This window comes from Balaenoptera musculus, chromosome 17, assembly GCF_009873245.2.
Source record: "Balaenoptera musculus isolate JJ_BM4_2016_0621 chromosome 17, mBalMus1.pri.v3, whole genome shotgun sequence".
In the NCBI taxonomy this organism is placed as follows: domain Eukaryota; kingdom Metazoa; phylum Chordata; class Mammalia; order Artiodactyla; family Balaenopteridae; genus Balaenoptera; species Balaenoptera musculus.
In genome coordinates, this window is record NC_045801.1 from 30,307,210 (window position 1) to 30,326,552 (window position 19,343).

Genomic DNA, 19,343 nt, shown 5'->3' on the forward strand with positions numbered 1-19,343 from the left:
CTCGATGTGGCTAAGTTGGGCTTCTCCCAGTACAGTGATCCAGGGTCATCAGACTTATTAAGTGGCAGTTGGCATCCCTCAAGCACAAAAATAGAACCTTCCAGTCCTTTTTAAGATTTATTAGACCCAGAAATGGCATGGTTTCACTTCCACTACATTCTTTTAGTTAAAGTTGATGACAGGGCCAGTCCAGATTCAAAGTGAGACAAGTACACAAGGGTGTGAACTGTGAGGCATGATTCACTGAGGTCTCCAAAATAACAGCAGACATCATCACCACCACCATCATCACCATCATCACCATCATCATATCTAACCCTTTCGATGTTTAATATGTGTAAGCCTCATACATAAATTCTTACCTAATTTTTATATCAAACCTATTATACAAAATTATCTGTGAGGAACATAGGATAAAGGTGATGTTACTGAGCAACGGCTCGTTGCCTAAGATTTGTAGAAGCATACTATGGCACAGACTTTTGAGGAAAAGAAAGAGCTTTTATTTCGAGGTCGACCAGTAAGGGGACAAGCGGCAAGGCTCTTCAAATCTGTCTCCACAATCCAGGGATCAGGGTGGAAATTTAAAGGATCAGGGGAATTTCAAACGTAGAAGCTGATTGGCTAGGCTTGAATCAGTCTATGTTAAGCTGCTGGAACCCAGAGTTTTCATATTAAAGATTTCTTGCTTTGTAAAGAGCTCCAGGAGCAACATTTCTATTCTTGAGTTCTGTAGACTGAAGATTCTTGGTTCTGGGGTCGCCCTGGAGACATGGCTTCCTGCCTTGCACATGCACAGTTCTAGTCTTTACCGTGCCACTTACAAATGGAGTGATTTTTGGCAAATCACTTAACCCATACCTTAACTTTCTCACTTGTTAAAAGAGTACATTAATAATAGTACCTCATCTGCCTTGCAGGGATATTGTGAGAATTAGCTATAAGTAAAGCTCTTGGCACATTGAATTGTCAGTAAATAGTAAGTATTATCATGATCCAAGATTAAAACATCAAAGACTGCAAATTTTTTTCTTAACTCTGGCAAAAATATTATTTTGCAAATCACCTTAAATCATGATTATTTTCACTACTAAAATGAGACGTGAAGAAGTTATCTGAGAATTAGACTATAAATATAGATTCTGGCAAGTCTGAAATACATTATTATTAATACTAATGGTAAAAGAAAATTTGATATAAAGTTGTCATCACAGTGACTTTCCAAAATGGTGACTTACTAGCTGTAATCATCTGCTGCCTTGGCAAACTAGGCACGTTAAGTAAGAGAGACTGACATATGAAGGATGGCATTGATTCATGTCTCATAAGCATTTACCAAATGTATATATTTTAAGCAATTTTTTAAATTATTGGAATGGGACTGAATTATTGTTTATTCACAGCTTTTGTGAAGTTTACTCCTCTCCCTTTTTTATTTATTTATTTATTTTTTTCCCTTTTTTAAAGTAGAAGACTATCATGTTTTATTCAAACTAGAACAATTTATCATCCGAGTGTCAATTCTTCATGCTCAGAAATGAGATAAACTCCAAACTTCTGAAACATTTGGCAAAATGAGTCTGATGACGTCTTTTTGTTTTAATTAAAAGAATTTATTATATGTTATAACTTGGTTAATTTTCACCAAAATACATGGTATAAAGTGTTTCGGTTGTTTCCTCCAGAGCTTTTCTTTCACCTAAAGACAAAATAACGACTCCACAAAGAATGGATATAGACCCCTTATGCCAGTGCTTATCAGTCACACCCACTTCTGCTCCCTGAATCAGAACTTGGTGCTAGGGGCAAGGATGCACACATCCTTTGGGAAAAAGAACTTCTTGGCGTGTACCACTTCCTCCTCAGTCTTCACTGATCTATTAAATGCAGTAAGACGCTTCACTTCTCTCTCAGGCACTGAGTGTAGAAATAGTTTCATCCCTCCTTCTTTTCTGCCTTTCCTCCCCTCCTTCCCTTCATTCTGGTTGACATCTATGGGCTGCCTCTTGCTTCATAAGGTCTCCAGAACAATATGTTAACATTACCAACGCATGAAATTACAAATATATAATTATAATTTTTAAACCTCTCTCAACATGGAAGATTTGCAATTTATTTGATTCTTAACATTGGCTTTAAGCCTACAAAATCTTTCACCTAAGCTTTGTTTTCACTTAAACTTCCTTATGAGGAGATTAAGCAAAACCTGGTTTATGGATTTGTAAAGATGTTTGCCGAGAGGGAAGTCTGGAGTGGGCTTTTTTAATGAGGCACTTAAGGAACTATATTAACTCCTTCAAGCCATGAGGATACCATTTAGTGGCCTCCAGCAATAACACTTACCAGCAGTACTTTTGCATATAAAGCCCAATCAAGCTAGGAGTTCCAAATAGTACCCCAGTGGCCTAACTTTATAGAAGGTAGTGACTAATGCCCTGGAGACAACCTGTCTTTGTATTGAAAACAATTACCCATATAAACAGAGCTTCCTACACAAGTATTTCAGGCTGAGCACAATACCTTCTGGGAGTTCTTTGTTTCTGGAAAGAAATTAAGAGCACATTTTCAACTGCATTTTAACATCTTCACATTAAAAGGAGAAAAATATATAAGAAATTTAAAATGCTGAAATAAATCATCCTCTGATCTTTCTTGGGCTGTCTCAGCAGTTAGAGGAGATGCACAATTGAATTGTATATTAAGCACCTTTGGAAAGCCACAGCTCAGTAACCCTGACTTCTATCTGTTTTCTTTAATCATTTTATGAAAGAGAGATGAAATCCATAGGATACATGGACTGTGTCTGTTTTCAATTGTTTCAGCTATAAAAAGTCAACACTTCCTATGAGCATTATCAGACAAAACAAATAAAGTATCAGAGACAATTATTTTATTAACTTGGAAAAATACAAACCAAAACTGAACATTTCTGCAGATTTTGGCAAAAACTAATGAATATTGGTCTTTACCCTGTGTGGTTTTTTTTTTTTTTTTTTGCAAAATGTGGTTTTTAAGGCCAATTTTAAGTCAGTATTAGTTTAAGCTAAATTCCAGGGTCTTTTGCCTTTTATTAAAGAGCTAAAGGAGGATTAAAATTGATTAACAATCTATCTGAATTATGATATCAAAATCTTTCATACGATTATGATTGACGTAACTAAACAGTTTTCATGAAAGGATATGGCATAGCATCCTTGGATTTTATTTATAAAAAGGAAGAAATTCTATCTTTATTACTATTGTTTGTTTATTCAATAAGGACTTGCTACTTTTTCAGTGTCAGCACTGAATTTTGTATAATATTTTACTTTTATTCTTATGAATGTTGCAAGCTATCTATTTGGAGTAAAATATAAACCTGTGGTAAGCTGTTATGTGTACAATAATGTGTAAACCTTTTTTTGCTTGTTTGTGCATTGGTCATCTCTGTATTTCAGGCATAAATATGAATTTTTTCAAGGACAGCCCCATAGTACATAATCAACACTTAACTCCTAATATCTTCAATATGAAGATGAAGTTTTATGCCTATCTCTTCCCTTGTACCACTTAGGTAATTTGATCTGGTTAATTTATTTTTTCTCATTTGCACTCGGAATAGTTATTCTACATCATAATCCTATGGTTCCCCACCTTTAGTACACAGCAGACTCACCTGGGGAACCTTTTAAAAGTACAGATCTCTAAGACCACCCCAGACATAACTGAGTCAGAACCACCATACAGGAACCAAGTCATCTATATTTTGAAAAAGCTCCACAGCTCTTTCTGATATACACTGCCAACTGAAAGTAAGTGCCAAAACTATCAGTTTATTAGCATGGGCTTAAGATCTCAAAAATTACCTCTTTTGTAGATCCTAAAACTTTTGAAATGTAGTGAGAAAGGGATTAAAAAAAAATAAGACCACAGTAGAGTTGAAGAAGACAGCTTCTCTTTAGCATTAAGAAAGCAGAAACAAGAGTAAGAAGATAACCTGTAGACACAAACTATGGTTTGTGTCATAGTTTAGCCCCAGTTGCAACCAGTTGGTTTAAATTTCTTGTTTAATAATTAACTTCTCGGATTAAAATGACAGTACTCATTTGTATAAACCAATATTCAACTTGTCATAAGAATACATTAGTTTCTAGCATCTGAGAGCCATTTAAAGAATTGGTTCATATCCCCTTATTAATTCTCAGGCTAAGACAAGACCTGGATTATTTTTGTTCCCTTTCTCGTACAGAGTAGAAAAGAACCGCTTAACATCATACAGCTTATAGTCTCTTGGGAGACAGGCGAGTAAACAGAAAATTACTATATATTGTGATATATCCTCTAATTATAATAAAAACAACTAGATTTTTGTTAAGTGCTTCTCATGCATCAGCACTGAGATAGATGCTTTAGGTATATTATCTCACTTTTTTCTCACAACACTCTATATGGAAATGACATTTTAAATCCTTGTTTTGCATATAAGGAAGCTGAGGCTTCAAAGTAACAGCAAATGTGTGGCAGAGCAAGCCTTCAAATTGGAACAGAGAGAGAGAGTAGAAGTTATTTAATCAAAGCCAAGTCTTTATTCCTAGGTGTCAGATTCGTGGCCAGCCTGATAAACTAGCCAGCAGACAGTTTACTAATGTAGGAACCCATTTCCCCTTCTTTCTTGAATTTTTCATCTTTATGATGAAATGCTTGTTTCTGCATCACTGCACTCAGCTATTAGAAGGTTTCTTCCCTACACTATCTCTCTAACAGTCATGTTGATTCCTTGCAGCCAATACAGCATATTTAGAAAGTTTTTTGGGAAGGTGCATGAAATAAAATTTTGGTTTATGAAAGCAAATTTCATTGCTTTCAGTTGCTTCTTCCTCTATTTTCAGTCAGAAAAAAGCAAACTGTTTAGGAAGGGTTGTGAATCTCCGCTTACAGGGGGGTACAAGCCTGCATGCCAAGAGGGGAATGGAGGCTCTTGGAGGAATGATACAAATGCTCCTCCTTTTCTGAGGCTCACTGGAGATCACTGTACTTTTCACTAAGCTGGAGAGCTTTTATCCTTGCAACACTTTCAACAGCATGGAAATATTTGATCTAAAACTTAACACTTCATCATTCCCACCCTCCTTATTCACAGTTAGTACAATTACTGAATCTCTTCTAACTGGCTACACAAAAGAGGGAATCAAGTGGCTATAGAGAGAGTTTTGACATGTCTGAGCTGAGAAGAAATGCAAAGAGAATCCAAGCAGTCTTCTTTTTTCTTCCCAGTGGCTGCTGCAATTGAGAATGTGCTAATTCTTTGACTTTCAGTCCCCTGTAACTTTATGCTTTGCTTATTCATTGGAGAAGGTAAACTTTACTCTTCTCCCTGGTATGAAGCACCAGCTGCCCTAAAAATGTGTAAAATTCTTAGCACATCTTAAATTGCTCTAAGATTTCCTGCCACTGTGGAACTCTTGCAAACTGTGACTTGAGCATCTTAGGAACAGAGAAGAAAGGAGGCACTGGAGTATGGACTTCATCGTCTACCTGTGTTCTGAGCTACAGGTAGATGGTCTTTGGGGATGCATATACCCACTGCAATTTGGACAAAGGGTGTTCAGTTAATCAAAAACTAAGCTAAATTGGGGAATAACCTTAAAAGTGTACCTCTATATGCTAATACATTTCATTGAAATATAAAAAATACACATTCATTTACCCATGTGTTTATAATGTAGGCTCAAAGCTTGGAATTCTGAGTCAGTGGCTCTTTCATAAAACTTTCCCATAATCAAATGCATCAAATGTCTAGTTTCTGTTTTTTTTAAACTAGAGCAAGTAAGGCATATACAAAGTAATGTACAGTAAAAATCCTCTAAAGTTTTATTATTTTCCTCAGTCTTTTAGAGTTGTTGCAACAACATATAGCTCAAAAGCGTTTTTTAGTGATTTGCTTTCATTGAGCAAATCTAAATATTTAAATTAGTTTTTATAAAAAAAACAGAACAAAAACTCCTCTTTCCCCACTAATATTTAACTTATTTACATAACATTATAAATCTTATCATTACAATAACAGAACTGGAATAAATGAGTTTGAGACCAAATGCAGTTGGCCTTTGGTAAGTCACTCAATTGGCAGACAGTAGTGCCAAATGTATTTGATACTTTCAGTGTACTCTGGACATCAATATATTTTAAATAAGGAATGGAGAATAGTGATTCATATGTTAAGTTGGTTAAAGGAGAAATCAGTTAAGAACACTTCTACTGTAGTTGTAATTCTGTAAAGCTGATATACATTAAATATGAAAAGAAACAAATATTTTCCAAATTCTATCTTCTGTGTTGAGAAAATAAGGATTGCTGTGATTATTTTAGTACTTCCCTCATACTTCTTCTTAATACAGATAAAATAAAACTTTTATTAATGAATACCTCAATGAACCAGAATATGTTTCTTTCTGCAACATCAAAGTATATTATGTGATTACTGGACACCTCCAAGTCTTCCAAGCATGAATGTGCACAAGACAAACGGGGAGTTTGTTCAGATTCAGATTTATGGACTGGCTCTCAGATAGTTTGATTCAGATTGGAGCCAGGAATATTTTTTTTCAACTAGTGCTCCAGTGATTATGATTCAGTTGGGCACTTTAAGAAACACCCCTGAGACACAACCAAATTACCTACAACAAGAATTATGTTTTAAGGTTACTTCTCTGAATGCAATTGCAGGGTGCCATAGCCTTTGTTTTCTTCCTTCCTCCCTTTCTTCCATTTTCTTTGAACTTCAATAAAACATATGGAGTGCCCAGTGTATGCCAGCATTCTACTAGTCTTTGAGGATTCACAAATACAACACAGCTTCTGTCGTCAAGGAGTTCATAGTCTGGTCAGTAAAACAAACTGATATATCAAGAATTACACTGAACTTCAAGTTTTACCAAGGAACACTTCCTGAGGCAATTGTGAATACCCAAAGTCTAGGATGCCAGTAGTTTCCTAGGGTTTTAAATTTTCCTATCACTAACATAGCCAACATTAAGAGTTAGCTTTCTTTTGTGTACTTTCTTTTACTCCACAAAGAAAACTGTTTTGAACACAGTAACAGTGACTGGGATTGCCCTAAAGAGAACAGTGGAACCATATTGAGATTCTGGGGCAGGGCAGCCAGCCGGGTTCACTTACTAGCTCTTAAGTGTCAGCCTTCGGCCTCAAAATCCTAATCTATGGAGGCGAAGTATTTAAATGATTACAGTTCTGGATTTACAGATTTGCTTATTATTACTTAAAAATGAAACTGTTAAAGCTAGAGAAGTTAAGGGTCTAGTAATCTGTTATTATCTAACCATAATTTGACTTGTGAGTAATAATAACAAAAATAATAGTAATATTGTTAAATAACTTGTCTGATACTATGCTGATGATATTCATTGAAAAATATTTACACTATGTTGAAAATATTCCATTAACTAGTATTTTAGAAACGTTTTCAAAAGCAAGCTGTGATTGAGAAGCATTTACTGGTTAAACCTATTAACCAGATTCATTTAATTCAAAAACGTCTCATCTACACAGATTTGTATATCAGAATTTACTGTAATAAGAATTAGACATGAGCCTCGATGGAGGGAAACATAGCAGAAAAATACTGAGTGAGTAATCGAAGAAAGTGTATAAAAATATGAAAGAACCATCTTTACTTTTAAAGAATGTTTTTTATTGTTTAGAACATAGCTTAATACTAAACATGGAAAGAGCTTCTCTCTGAATTAACAACCGCATCCCTGTCTTCTTTCACAGGGTTTTGGAAATCCCTCTGGTGAATATTGGCTGGGGAATGAGTTTATTTTTGCCATAACCAGTCAGAGGCAGTACACACTAAGAATCGAGTTAATGGACTGGGAAGGAAACCGAGCCTATTCACAATACGACAGATTCCACATAGGAAATGAAAAGCAGAATTACAGGTAGGTCCTTCTTGGGTGTGGTGTTCAACTGCCTCAGGCCTAGTCATTTAAGAGTTTTAATGGAAAAGTGTGAAAAAAAGAAATGATCAAAGTTATCCTTCAAATTGAAAATCAGGCTGTCTAAGCCTATGACAAAGGGATGCAAAAAACCCTGTAAAGACTTCTTCAAAGCTTTAAATTTCAGTTTTCACAGACTGATTATTTTTTTTTAGAATTTTTTTTTTTAATTGGAGTAAAATTGCTTTACAATGTTGTATTAGTTTCTGCTGTACAATGAGGGGAATCAGCTATATGTGTACCTATATCCCCTCCCCCTTGGACCTCCCTCCCACCCACCCCCCATCCCACCCATCTAGGTCGTCACAGAGCACTGAGGTGAGCTCCCTGTGCTAGCTGTTTTACACATGGTAGTGTATTTATTCCCAGACTGATTATTTTGATGTTGGCTCAAATTCTAGAGGATAGGGAATTAATTCAAACATGATATTATTGTTGTTATTTTTATTGTTGCTGTTATTGTTATGGAGGTGCAGTGACTTTATACATATAAAACTAATGACAGAGAATTGACTCAAACTCAGGGGCTTGAAATAAATACTCTCTTCTATCAAAAGATTTTTTTTACTTGTACTTCCCTTATTTACTTTTCTTAAATTATTTTTTACATTATCTTGAAGGTGACAAAAGAGGAGTAAAATTTTATGTTTGAATGATTTACTAAAAAATAAGGTGAGGCATAATTTAGAATTTTTTGGTCAGTAATGTGAGAGACAAAAATAAATCCAAGTAATGGCATCAACATACACAACACATCATTGCGGATTAAAAATAGACTATATACTTAATTGTTAACATCTCTGATTTTTTTTCAATGAGCAGCTTGTACACTAGAAAAAAATGGTTAATCAAGTAATGCAGGGCGGTAAATTCATTTCACAAACACTTATTGTATTACTTCTATGTTCCCGGAACTCTACTAGGCACTGGCAAACTTGCAGTCAGTGATGAGGTCACTAGTCTCCCAGACCTCACAGTTTAGCTTTGTTACAAACTAGGTCACTAAATAACTGGTTGGCCTTCCTTGAGAACAGGAAGTATATTTCAGTTACTTTTATATCAGTACCCATAAATGCAATACTTGGCACATAGCAGGTCCTTAATAATGGTGTGTGACTCAGTTTTGTAAATTAGATAAACAGTAAATTAGGGTTGCAATGATTTTAAACTCTCGATATCGTGGCTACTCTACAGTGGTCTTGGAAACACGACTGTGTGCATTAAAGGGTTGCCACACTGCTTCAAACAAATGCAGTGACAGCGACCAAGACCTTATGCTTTTTTTCCAACCTGTGTGGCCATCTCCTCATAGTTCAACTGTTTCTGCTGCTATTTGTCTTTTTGAAACATGCCATCCTTTAGGAGTTTAAATCTACAATTCTTTTATGAACACATCTCATTTTATTTTAATGGATTATGTGTGGGATTGGATCCTTGGAGACATAATAATCATTTTCTTAACAAACAGTGATGATGTCACCACAACAGAAGATGAGAAATAGATCTAAAGAGTTGATAGTCTCATGGTGGGGAGAGAGGGTGTGCATATGGCAACTCAAGAAACCAAAGAAGAGACATTTATAAAATGCAATGGACTGTAAGAAGAAATGTTTCCAAGGAGGTCAATGTTTTGAGAGTTTTATAACAAGAAAAACCACTGTAAAACATCAGGGGTACTCTTATGTAAATGTTTTGAGCTGAAACTTGAAACTATATGAAACTTGGCTAATGTCAGACAGCCTGACAATAGGACTAGCAAATAATTAGTCTAGTCTTTTTTCTAGGCTCCTGAAGAATTTGCTTTGGTTCTTTTCCAAAATGTCTCTCAGTTCTTGTGTGTGTGCACTTATGAGGCTGGGGTGGTATTAAGGGTGCAAAGAGTGGGTAGGTTTACGAGGGTCGGAGGCATCTGAAGTAGGCTTCAGGGTACATGGTATGAATGTCATTCTGGCATCTGCATGAGGAAGGCACACTTATCTCCTCTTAAGATGCCCACTGCCCTCACTGAGCATTTCCTGGTCCTTGAGCATCTTTGTAATTCTGACCTTCACCCAAATAATGCAGATCTGTGATCAAAAAGCTAAAGTGAGGTGTACACTCTGAGATCTCCATTTTTCTCTCTTGAGAGAATTGTGAACCTTGAGAATCAGAATTATAGATCCAGAAGGAACTTAATCATTTAATTCCAAACCTCTGGTTTTAAAGAAAAGAAGGCTGAGGTTCAGAAATATGTAATATTTTTGTCCAAGGAGGGAAAACGACTTAAATATGGGATGTTTGGCTCCTTCCTAGTTAGGTGTGGTTTCCACTCTATAATGCTACTGTAATAAAGCTGGTGGCTCTGGCTCTCTTTCCTGCCAAGACCCAGCAGAAAATAGATCTGTAATCATCACCTTCTCATGCAGTTAAATATTAAGATTCACAATGGCATCAAATGAGAAATTAAAACTCATTAAAACATAATGCCTGTTTTGGTGAAAGCTTAATTAAAATAAGCACACTATAAACTGGCATTATTCACTCTTTCAAAGAAAATCAAACAGAAGCTTGAAAAGGGAAGCTACACCCTTGTGACTTCCCTCTCCACCTCTATCTTCACTCATACCCAGCACTAATTCTCCAGGCCCAGTAGCACCACAGGTGGCCTCAAGTCAGGACTCCAGATATCTAGCTTTGCTTTTCTGTGCTTGTTCTCATTTCTCTTCCCTCTGAATTAGGATGCCTCGTTGTGATAAATTATTAAAGGAATTAATGCTAACACTTGTATAGTATTTTATAATCTGTGAAATGATTTTTAATATTATAATCATTTAATCCTTACAATGAATTTTGAGCTAAGTATTATTAGACACATTTTAAAGATGAAGAAACTTTGATGAGACTTTGGTCAATTGACCTTCTCAAATTCAACTAAATTCCAACTAAAATCAAAACTATGGAATTCATGGTGGGTTTTTTTCTTCTATTTTTACATTTTCTATATTTTTCCTCTTTCAAATTAAATTCAGAAATTTTTGAGTTTTCTTTTTTAAAATATTTTATCTTAATAGAAATTATATTTTGAAAACTCTTGTAATAGTTGTGGCCATAATGTATAAACCAAAAAAATTTTTAAATAGATCTTTCTCATGCTCTAGACACATATTGATTGAAAGTAAATGTTGTGAATAGATTGATGAGCTTACAAATGTACATGTAATACACATATTTTCCTTTTATCCTCCAAGGAAAGTCCAAATGATTTTCTCAGATAGAAAATAAAATCTGTAGAACCCAAGAGAATATAAATAAGAAAAAAACAATAATGTGAGAGTGTTATGATAAACACATCATGTGCAATAACACACAATCAACATGAAATTACTAAGTACTTCCTCTAGAGAGGCAGTATTATCCAGATCCTCGTCATCTAACACCCAGATGGTTATAAAGCCTTCCTGCCTCCAGTCTTGATGCTCTCAAATATATCTTCCACGCTATTATTGAGATGTTTTTTCTGAAACACAGTCTGACTTGGGCTCTGCCATCCTTCACATATTTCAACAGTGTTCAAATATCTACAGCTTAAAGTCTGCCACCTAAAACTCTTCCTGACCTGGTCCTACCTACTTATTGAGCTATTACTATCATATTGTTCCCCCAACCTCACCCAATCAGATACCCCCTTAATGTGATTATGATCCAGAAACTACTTGCAATTTCCCTTAACCACCCACGCCTTTGTTTATGCTGTATCCTTACCCTATACATATAAACCCAACTTTGGATACATCTTCTAAATCTTTAAGATTTTCCTTTATTTCAGGAAGTCTTCCCTGATACCTACTATGGTATATGCTCCGATGTGCTCCTCTATATCCTCCCTTCAGACCTGAAGCACTCCTTCTCCCACTTCCTGGGAACATGGCTGGCTAACAGCTTGTAGCCAAGGTCCCCTGCCTGGGTATGCCTATGACTGAAGACAGTCATCTCATTCAAGGTCACTGCTCCTTCCTACAGACAGATTGCATCCAATGACTGGTCAGTATAGGAGTCTATTAAGGACCACTTGCCCTAATTCAGGACAATTCTGAAGGGCTATCCAAGGTCCAGAATTTCACTCGAGATTAGCTGAGATGTTCACTGTGATTGCATGTGAGCCCATGCAGCTTCTCCCTCTGCTCAGTACTGCTTTCTTCACTCTGCCATAGGAATCGATCCTAAGATCATTCACCTATAAATATCCCTACACTGATTTCCCAGAGAAATGCATCACCCTCATTCTCAGGTCAATTTGGATGCTTTGTGGTCCCATAGATGCATAACAGTCTGTGAATAACTATCCAGTATCCACATTCTATTATGTCATTAACAAGTATTTATTAAATAACTGTGTGTATGATCTTTCCCACTAATTTCTAAGTTTCTAGAATATGGAAACTACTTTTATCAAAATTCAAGATATATACCTAAGCCAGCCAAATTATTGCTAATAGTTAATAGTTAGTGTTTGTTGAATACATGCTATGCACCAGACACCTTGTTTTACATAAGAAAATTGAGGTGTGATATTTCGCATAAGGTCACAAGTACTAATATGAGTAGAAGTCACAATTTGAGCTTTGATCTCTAACTGCCCACCTTTTGGCCATCCCTCAATAAGAGGAAATCCATCAGTTAATTGCTGGAATTAAATACACTCAAAGCACATATTCTAAGAGATAAGTATGTTTCTTCTAACCCCACTTCTGTCTTTAATAATCTGAATGTCTGCGGACACATTATCTCATCTCTTAATTTTCTGTCCTATAAATTAAAGTATTTATAAAGCGCCTTGCAGCTCAAAACTTATTCACTAGGATAAAATTACTTTTATGTATACATTTCTTTTTTTATTTTTTTCCCCTTCAGTTCTTTGATAAATGATTAAATTTTGATCTCCCTAAAAATACTTCAGTAAGATTTTCCATCAGTTTAGGGCTTACAGTGACCTTTTTCTTCTCATAAAAACTTTGCTGGTCTTTGCTGGTCCTAATACTTAGAGTTAAAAAACAAATACATAACTGCCACCACATCCAATGCTTAAAAGAAATAAATGTTTAATTGTGGGTTTAGGGAGACGCTGTGATCTACTGGAAGGAGCTCTGGAATAGGAATCAGAAGATGTGGAAGCTCTTTAAATAGTGAAGTCTGGCTTCACTATCCATAAAGCCAATTTGGTTGTATCAGTCAATGTTCAGTTACGGAAACAAAGCCATGATGAGTATTATGGAAATAAGGGATTTACTATACAAATTCCACCTTACACAAATGTGAGGTGAGCTGGGAAAGTGAAGGTCTGGAAGATGAAGGTGGATAATCAGAGGAAGGGTCACTAACACATATACATGAACCCCAGTGTGGTAGTGGACAAGCTGGAGCCAGCAGGAAAATTCGAGAAACCAGGCACGTCCAACTACCAAATCCAGCTACCAGCTTAGATCTCACAGCAGGGGAGATCTAAGAAAAGCCGTAGCTACGTTACCTAGGGTTGTGCAATCAGGCATCTGGTGTTGAGTCTGGACAGATTGCCAGCATGGGGGAGGCAAGCTGGATGCAGAGTGGAAGAGAGCACAAGCTGAGAACTGCTGGGCACCTCTGACCCTGAACATCACCGTATCTAATGATAATCTGAGTTGGACCACTGCTTTACTTCCACCTTCCAAATCTCATACAGAGTCCTCTTGGGGCCAACTCTAACTTGGAACTGTACAAAGAAGGAGAATCAGAAGCACAGTTCTCAGATTAACCAACTTGACAGTAGCACAATCTAGCAATACCTTGGGCAAATCACCTAATACTTTTTTATATCTCAATTTTCTCATCTTTAAGTGGGAATAATGTCCGCTGTCCTGTAGTTCTCACCATTTTGTTATATGGATCCAATCAGAAAGAATATGCAAACATACTTTGTATTGGACAAACTTAAGTGCCATATGACTATGAAAGATATGTTTTATTATTTAATTCAATTTTTATCACACCCAGGAAGTTTATTATTTATTCAATAAAAATTTAGTATGTTTCTATATTGAAATCCAACCCCCCAACCACTGTCCCAAAAATGTCTTTTACTGATTGGTACTTATCTATTTACTTATTTGGATTCAGGACCCAGCTCAGGCTCACTCACTGCATCTGCAATCTCTTTAGTCACTTTTTACCTAGAGCAGTTACCTACCACACACTCGCCATTAGTATTTTTTTTTTAATGCAGATCAGTTTTCCTCAGAAATGTCTCTTTATTAATTTATCTGATTATTTCTTTCTAATGAGATTCAAATTAAATCTTTTTGACAAGAATGCTAAATAAACAATACTGTGTACTTCCCATTTCATCACATGCGAAGGCGCAAAAGGTCATTTTGTCCCATTATTGGTTGGGTTAAGTTTAATCACTTAAAGTTTTGTGGAGTTTTTTACAATGGAATATGTAGTCTCAAAGAAGATTCTTACAAAATGTCATAAGTTATAAAACACATAAAGCTGATCTATGTTGATTGAAGTGGTTGTGGGGACTTACTACAATATCCCTTTGGCCTCCCCCTTGCTAGTGCCTCAGACATTTGTAGAGTACATTGTATTATATTATCATATCTGAAAAAGTAACGATTTACCAATTGGAGATAAATTTTGCATGTGATTTTATCAAGTGACTTTACATGTTAATTTTTTCCATTCTTGGTTACAGTTTGTTCCCTAAAGTTAATTCCTTTGTCTTTTTATATTAACTCGATTAATAAATCCTCTATCACAGATAGTTTAATGACAAGCTTAAAGATAGCCCTTCTTTGAACCAATAGAAAATTTGTATTCGCGAAGACTGAATGATAATGTTTCACTATTTAATGCACATTTTAGATTATAATTATAATCTTACCATAATATTTATAATGCACAGTTTGGTGATTTTCTTCTCATTTTATTATCTCCTTATTATTTGTTAGGGATGAATGATACTTTCAGGGTAGAACTATGGCTATGCTAAAGCCTTGTTCTGGAAGAGATTCCACATGAAGAGATGGAAAAGATGTTTAAACAAAATTACAAAAAAAAAAGAAAACTTGAAAATAATTTGGCCATTAAACATCTTTTTGCACAAAGTTTATTTTTGGCCAAGGTCTTTATTGGGAAGCAGTTTTATGTAATGGGTAAAATATTGTATTGGGGATCAAGAGACATGAACTCTAGACTTGGATCTGTAGTTACTTTTCTGAATGACCTTGGACAAGTTACTTCACTTTTCCAAGTTTCAGGTCCTCAGAAGTAAAATGAGGAGGTAAGGATGAAGTCTTTTTAATTCCAAAATCCTTTTTTTCAATCATTAAAGTATTCCCATGCCATGTGTATATTTCAAGGACAAAACAAATCAGTGTGGATTGAAAAGAATTCTCTTGAGCCTCCCACGTAAATTTAAGCCCTGCATTTTTGTAGGTATTGCAAAACTTGTTTCACTTTTAGTGATATGTTTTTCATTTCTCTGATCCTCTGGGCTGCATTGTCCTGGCTGGAACCAGTAGCAGATGTGTTGAAATACTAAGAGGAAATTTATTTCTTACAGCAGTTCTGGACTGATCAAGGTAGGAAAAAAAATATATAGGGAATCTCCTAGCAGTTTCTACCCTCTTGAAATTTTAGCCTAGGTATCAAACCTAAGGCTTTAAGTAGTTTTATTTGTATTTTCAAATAATTTCTCCAACTTGGGAGATGTATTACTTTTATTTAGACTACGATTTTTGTTGTGGTTATACTTCCTAAAACAGAGAAGGAATTGTTTTATTCAACAAAATTTGTATTTTATACTCCTTGACTGAGATGAAATATTCAAGAGGAAGAAGGCATGGTCTTACAAAGTCACTCTGTACCTTCTTCAGGCCTTATAGAGATCAGGAAATCTCTTGATTTTAATGCAGATTAATGTCAGTCTCTAGAGTCTTAAATTTTTCTAAGACAACAAAAACAAATGCCTTGGTGCTGCTAGGTCTAAGGATTCCCAGGATTCCAGCTCCAGAATGAGTAATTCTGGGACTCAGACAACTGCTGTCCGAGAAACTTATAAATTGGCAGAAATCGCTAGAATCAGCTAATGCTGCTCCAGGAAATAATCTGGGGAGATGTCCTGTGATCTCACTGCTGGGGGTCCTCCTAAATGTTGGCCACCACTGAAAAGGTGAAAGCTCTATCTTCAATGAAGAAAATATTTGTTATTTTCTATTATGTGCTATCCTAGGCTAAAATATCCAGAGATATTCCAGTACAGTCATGTACGTGTGTGTTCACACATGTCTATACTCATGTGTGATGGGGCTAGGGGAAGGGATAGACAGTAGACAGACAAACAGGCAATTACAATGCCATGAACATAGTGAGTTTGGGGATAAAGACAAGTGTGGCATGAATAGGGGGACCTAACCAATTTTAGGGGCTTGGGAAGGCCTCCAAGGGGTAACCTAAGTTGACATAAAAATGGCAAATTGGAATTAGCTGAAGAAATAGTTCAAGTTGGAGATAGAAGAGTGAATAGCATATATGAAAGCTTGTAAGTGAGACCCAGCATGTCTTGTTAGGCAAACTGCAAGTAGTAAGGTTTTGTTTAAGCATAGAGTGTAAAGGGATAATGATGAAGTATGATGCTAAGAGCAAAGAGGAGAGCCAGACAGCTAGTAATATGTGAGAGACTTAGGACTCAGCCTCTAAGGGCAGCCCATCTGCATAGTCTTTCTCACATCCCAATCAATTTTTTTTCACTCAATGTTTTTATTACTCTGTTCAATAAATATGAGCAGCAACAATGTGCAAGACATGTGGGTGAGACAAATCCACAAAACTCAACCCTTATCCTTCAAGAGCTTAACCTCTTTCCTGACTTGATTTTCTTTATCCTTTAAGTCTTAGCTCAGACTGTAGAGCTCTGCTTTTTAGATTGGGTAAGGAGCCCCTTCTATGTGCTCTCCCTGTGCTCTGTGCCTACCGTTATCAAAGTCCTTATCACACGGGGTTGTAATGGGCTATTCTTTCTTATTAAACTGCCACCTCTAGGAGGGCACGGACCTCTCCACAGTGCTTGGCATATGTCTGGAAAGGAAGCACTTTCTAATAAATATATGAAAGACACATCAACAAAGATATCTTTTGTGCATTCAACGAACACAACTGATTACTATATGGCAATTATGGATATAGATGGTAGAAATTCAGAGATCAAGTCAAATTCCTGCCCTCAGAGGTTTATGGTATAGAATGGAAGCATATGACAGTTTCCATGTAAGGTTTTTAATAAAGTGCTATGTCCTTTAGTTTCTTGGATTGTTGCTTGGATGAGATTCATTTCCCTGATCTATTCAACTGCAGGCTCTTCTGTTTATTTATTTATTTTTTACCTGTAAAAGTTAGGCAAGAATTTCTTTCTTGCATCATGCCAAGCAAATGAAATAAAATAAACACACAGCATACCTTATTCCCTAGGCCAATTAATCCTGGAAAAGGATGCTGTGTTGCTGTCACCAGTAAATAGTTTGTGGGTTACAAGGACTAGGTACTCTGCCTACAATTTTGATAGCTGCCACTTGGTGACAGTAAACTTTGATTTTTTTTAGAACTCACAGGTAAATAACTGAGAGCTTATCAGAAACTATGAGATTTAGTTAATTATATTTTTTGAGTAAAAAATTTTTAAATGATGAAAATGACAATATAAAATATTGACTACCCTGTAACTAATACAGTGCTTTTTCTGTCTAGATGATTTATTTCTTTTCGAGAGCCTTTACTCATTTCAACCAGAAGCAGTTATAAAACCATTTAAAATAATTATGACAAGTATCAACAAATATCAACATTAAATGCTCAACTATAAATTCTGTGCTGATAGTATCATCATAACAATCAACTTTAACTAATATTAATTGAGCATTTACTCCATGCCAAATATTTGCAAAGTGCTTTGATATGTCTCTTTTGGTACTAACATTACAAATGCCAGTGCTTATGCTGGTCTGCTCATTCTCTATTGAAAGAATCAAAAGTGCTATTTTATTACCTGCCTCAATTAGAAGCTCAACTAAACACCTGGATAAAGCATAATTTTAGTCTTATTCAGTTTTAGGCTGCAAATGAAAAACACTTCTTTTCCCTCACATGTGCTTATGATCAATTCTAGAGAGAATTTTCCTGATCTGAAGATCAGAAGTCATTATATAAACAACTGGAGGTCACAGCATTGTTATAAAATAATTATTTTAATGAACTATGCTTTAAAAATAGCAGATGTGTTAAAGATCAAATGAATAGTTTGTACCTATTTATAATCTGATTTTTAAAGTACACGTAGTATTCTTTCTTAGCAGAATAATTACATCTGAATATTGTATGCTTCTTTAACATCACCTAACCTAGAACATATGCTGATAATTAAAGACATTAAGTCAGTATTTCCTTGACTTGTTAATAAATAATAATTATTAAATATGTAGTTGTCCAATATTCATAATTATTTTATTTCTCTCTTAACTGGATATGGTTTTGCTTTAATTTACATAACTTCACTAAAATTACTCTCTTAAAAGTTGCTACAATTCTTTTGAAATCAGAGTCTGCATTCACTCATTTATCCAGCCAGCCAGCCACCAAATATTTATCATGTTGCTATTATTTGCCTGGTACTACTCAATTATTTCCAAACTTGAGTGTGCATAAAGTCAACTAAGATCTTTGTCTAAAGTGTAGATTTTTGAATCTCACATCCAGAGATTCTGATCCTGGGATAGAACCTAGGTATCTCAAGCCTACCAAGTACACCCAGGTGATGCTGATGCAGAAATAACACTTTAATGACACTAAAAGGACACATCATCCTTGCTGGTCTTGTGGAGCTAATAGTTGAAGAGAAGGAAGAAAACATGGGAGGGATAGATGGCTTAAAATAAAAGTTTCAGCTGCAGTATGTTCTAACATGCCGGTTTGGTTTTTTGTTTTGTACTGTTTTGGTTTTTGATCAAGGAATCATAGACCTTTTCAAAAATTTGCTGGAGCTACGCATCTTCTCCCCAGAATAAATGAACAAGCACAAAATTTTGCTCACATTTATGTATGATTCAGCTCCACAATAAGAACTCTTGGAATTAGGCTATAGTTGGGCACTAAAGAAAGCGGTGAATTTGGCTGGGGTTGAGGATGGATTGGCGTACATTGGAGGAGACTGAAGGGGACCAGGGAAGCCTTCGTGGAGGAAATTCTTGGTTATTTGTGAAGTATGAGTAAGTTCTCTTGAGGCATATATGGAGGATGGTGGTAGGAGGGAAGTCTTGAGATTCCAGCCAGAAGGAGCAA

General features: G+C 35.7%; 1 protein-coding gene across 3 annotated transcripts in view; it reads left to right on the plus strand.

Annotated features, from left to right (window-relative positions):
* The window catches only part of ANGPT1 (angiopoietin 1), a 264,673-nt gene that overhangs the window by 217,620 nt on the left and 27,710 nt on the right, over positions 1–19,343 (plus strand). For all 3 annotated transcript variants that reach the window (XM_036830972.1, XM_036830973.1, XM_036830975.1), the window contains exon 7: positions 7,774–7,940. In XM_036830972.1, the coding sequence (XP_036686867.1) occupies positions 7,774–7,940 (167 nt within the window). The remainder of the gene's footprint in view (positions 1–7,773; positions 7,941–19,343) is intronic.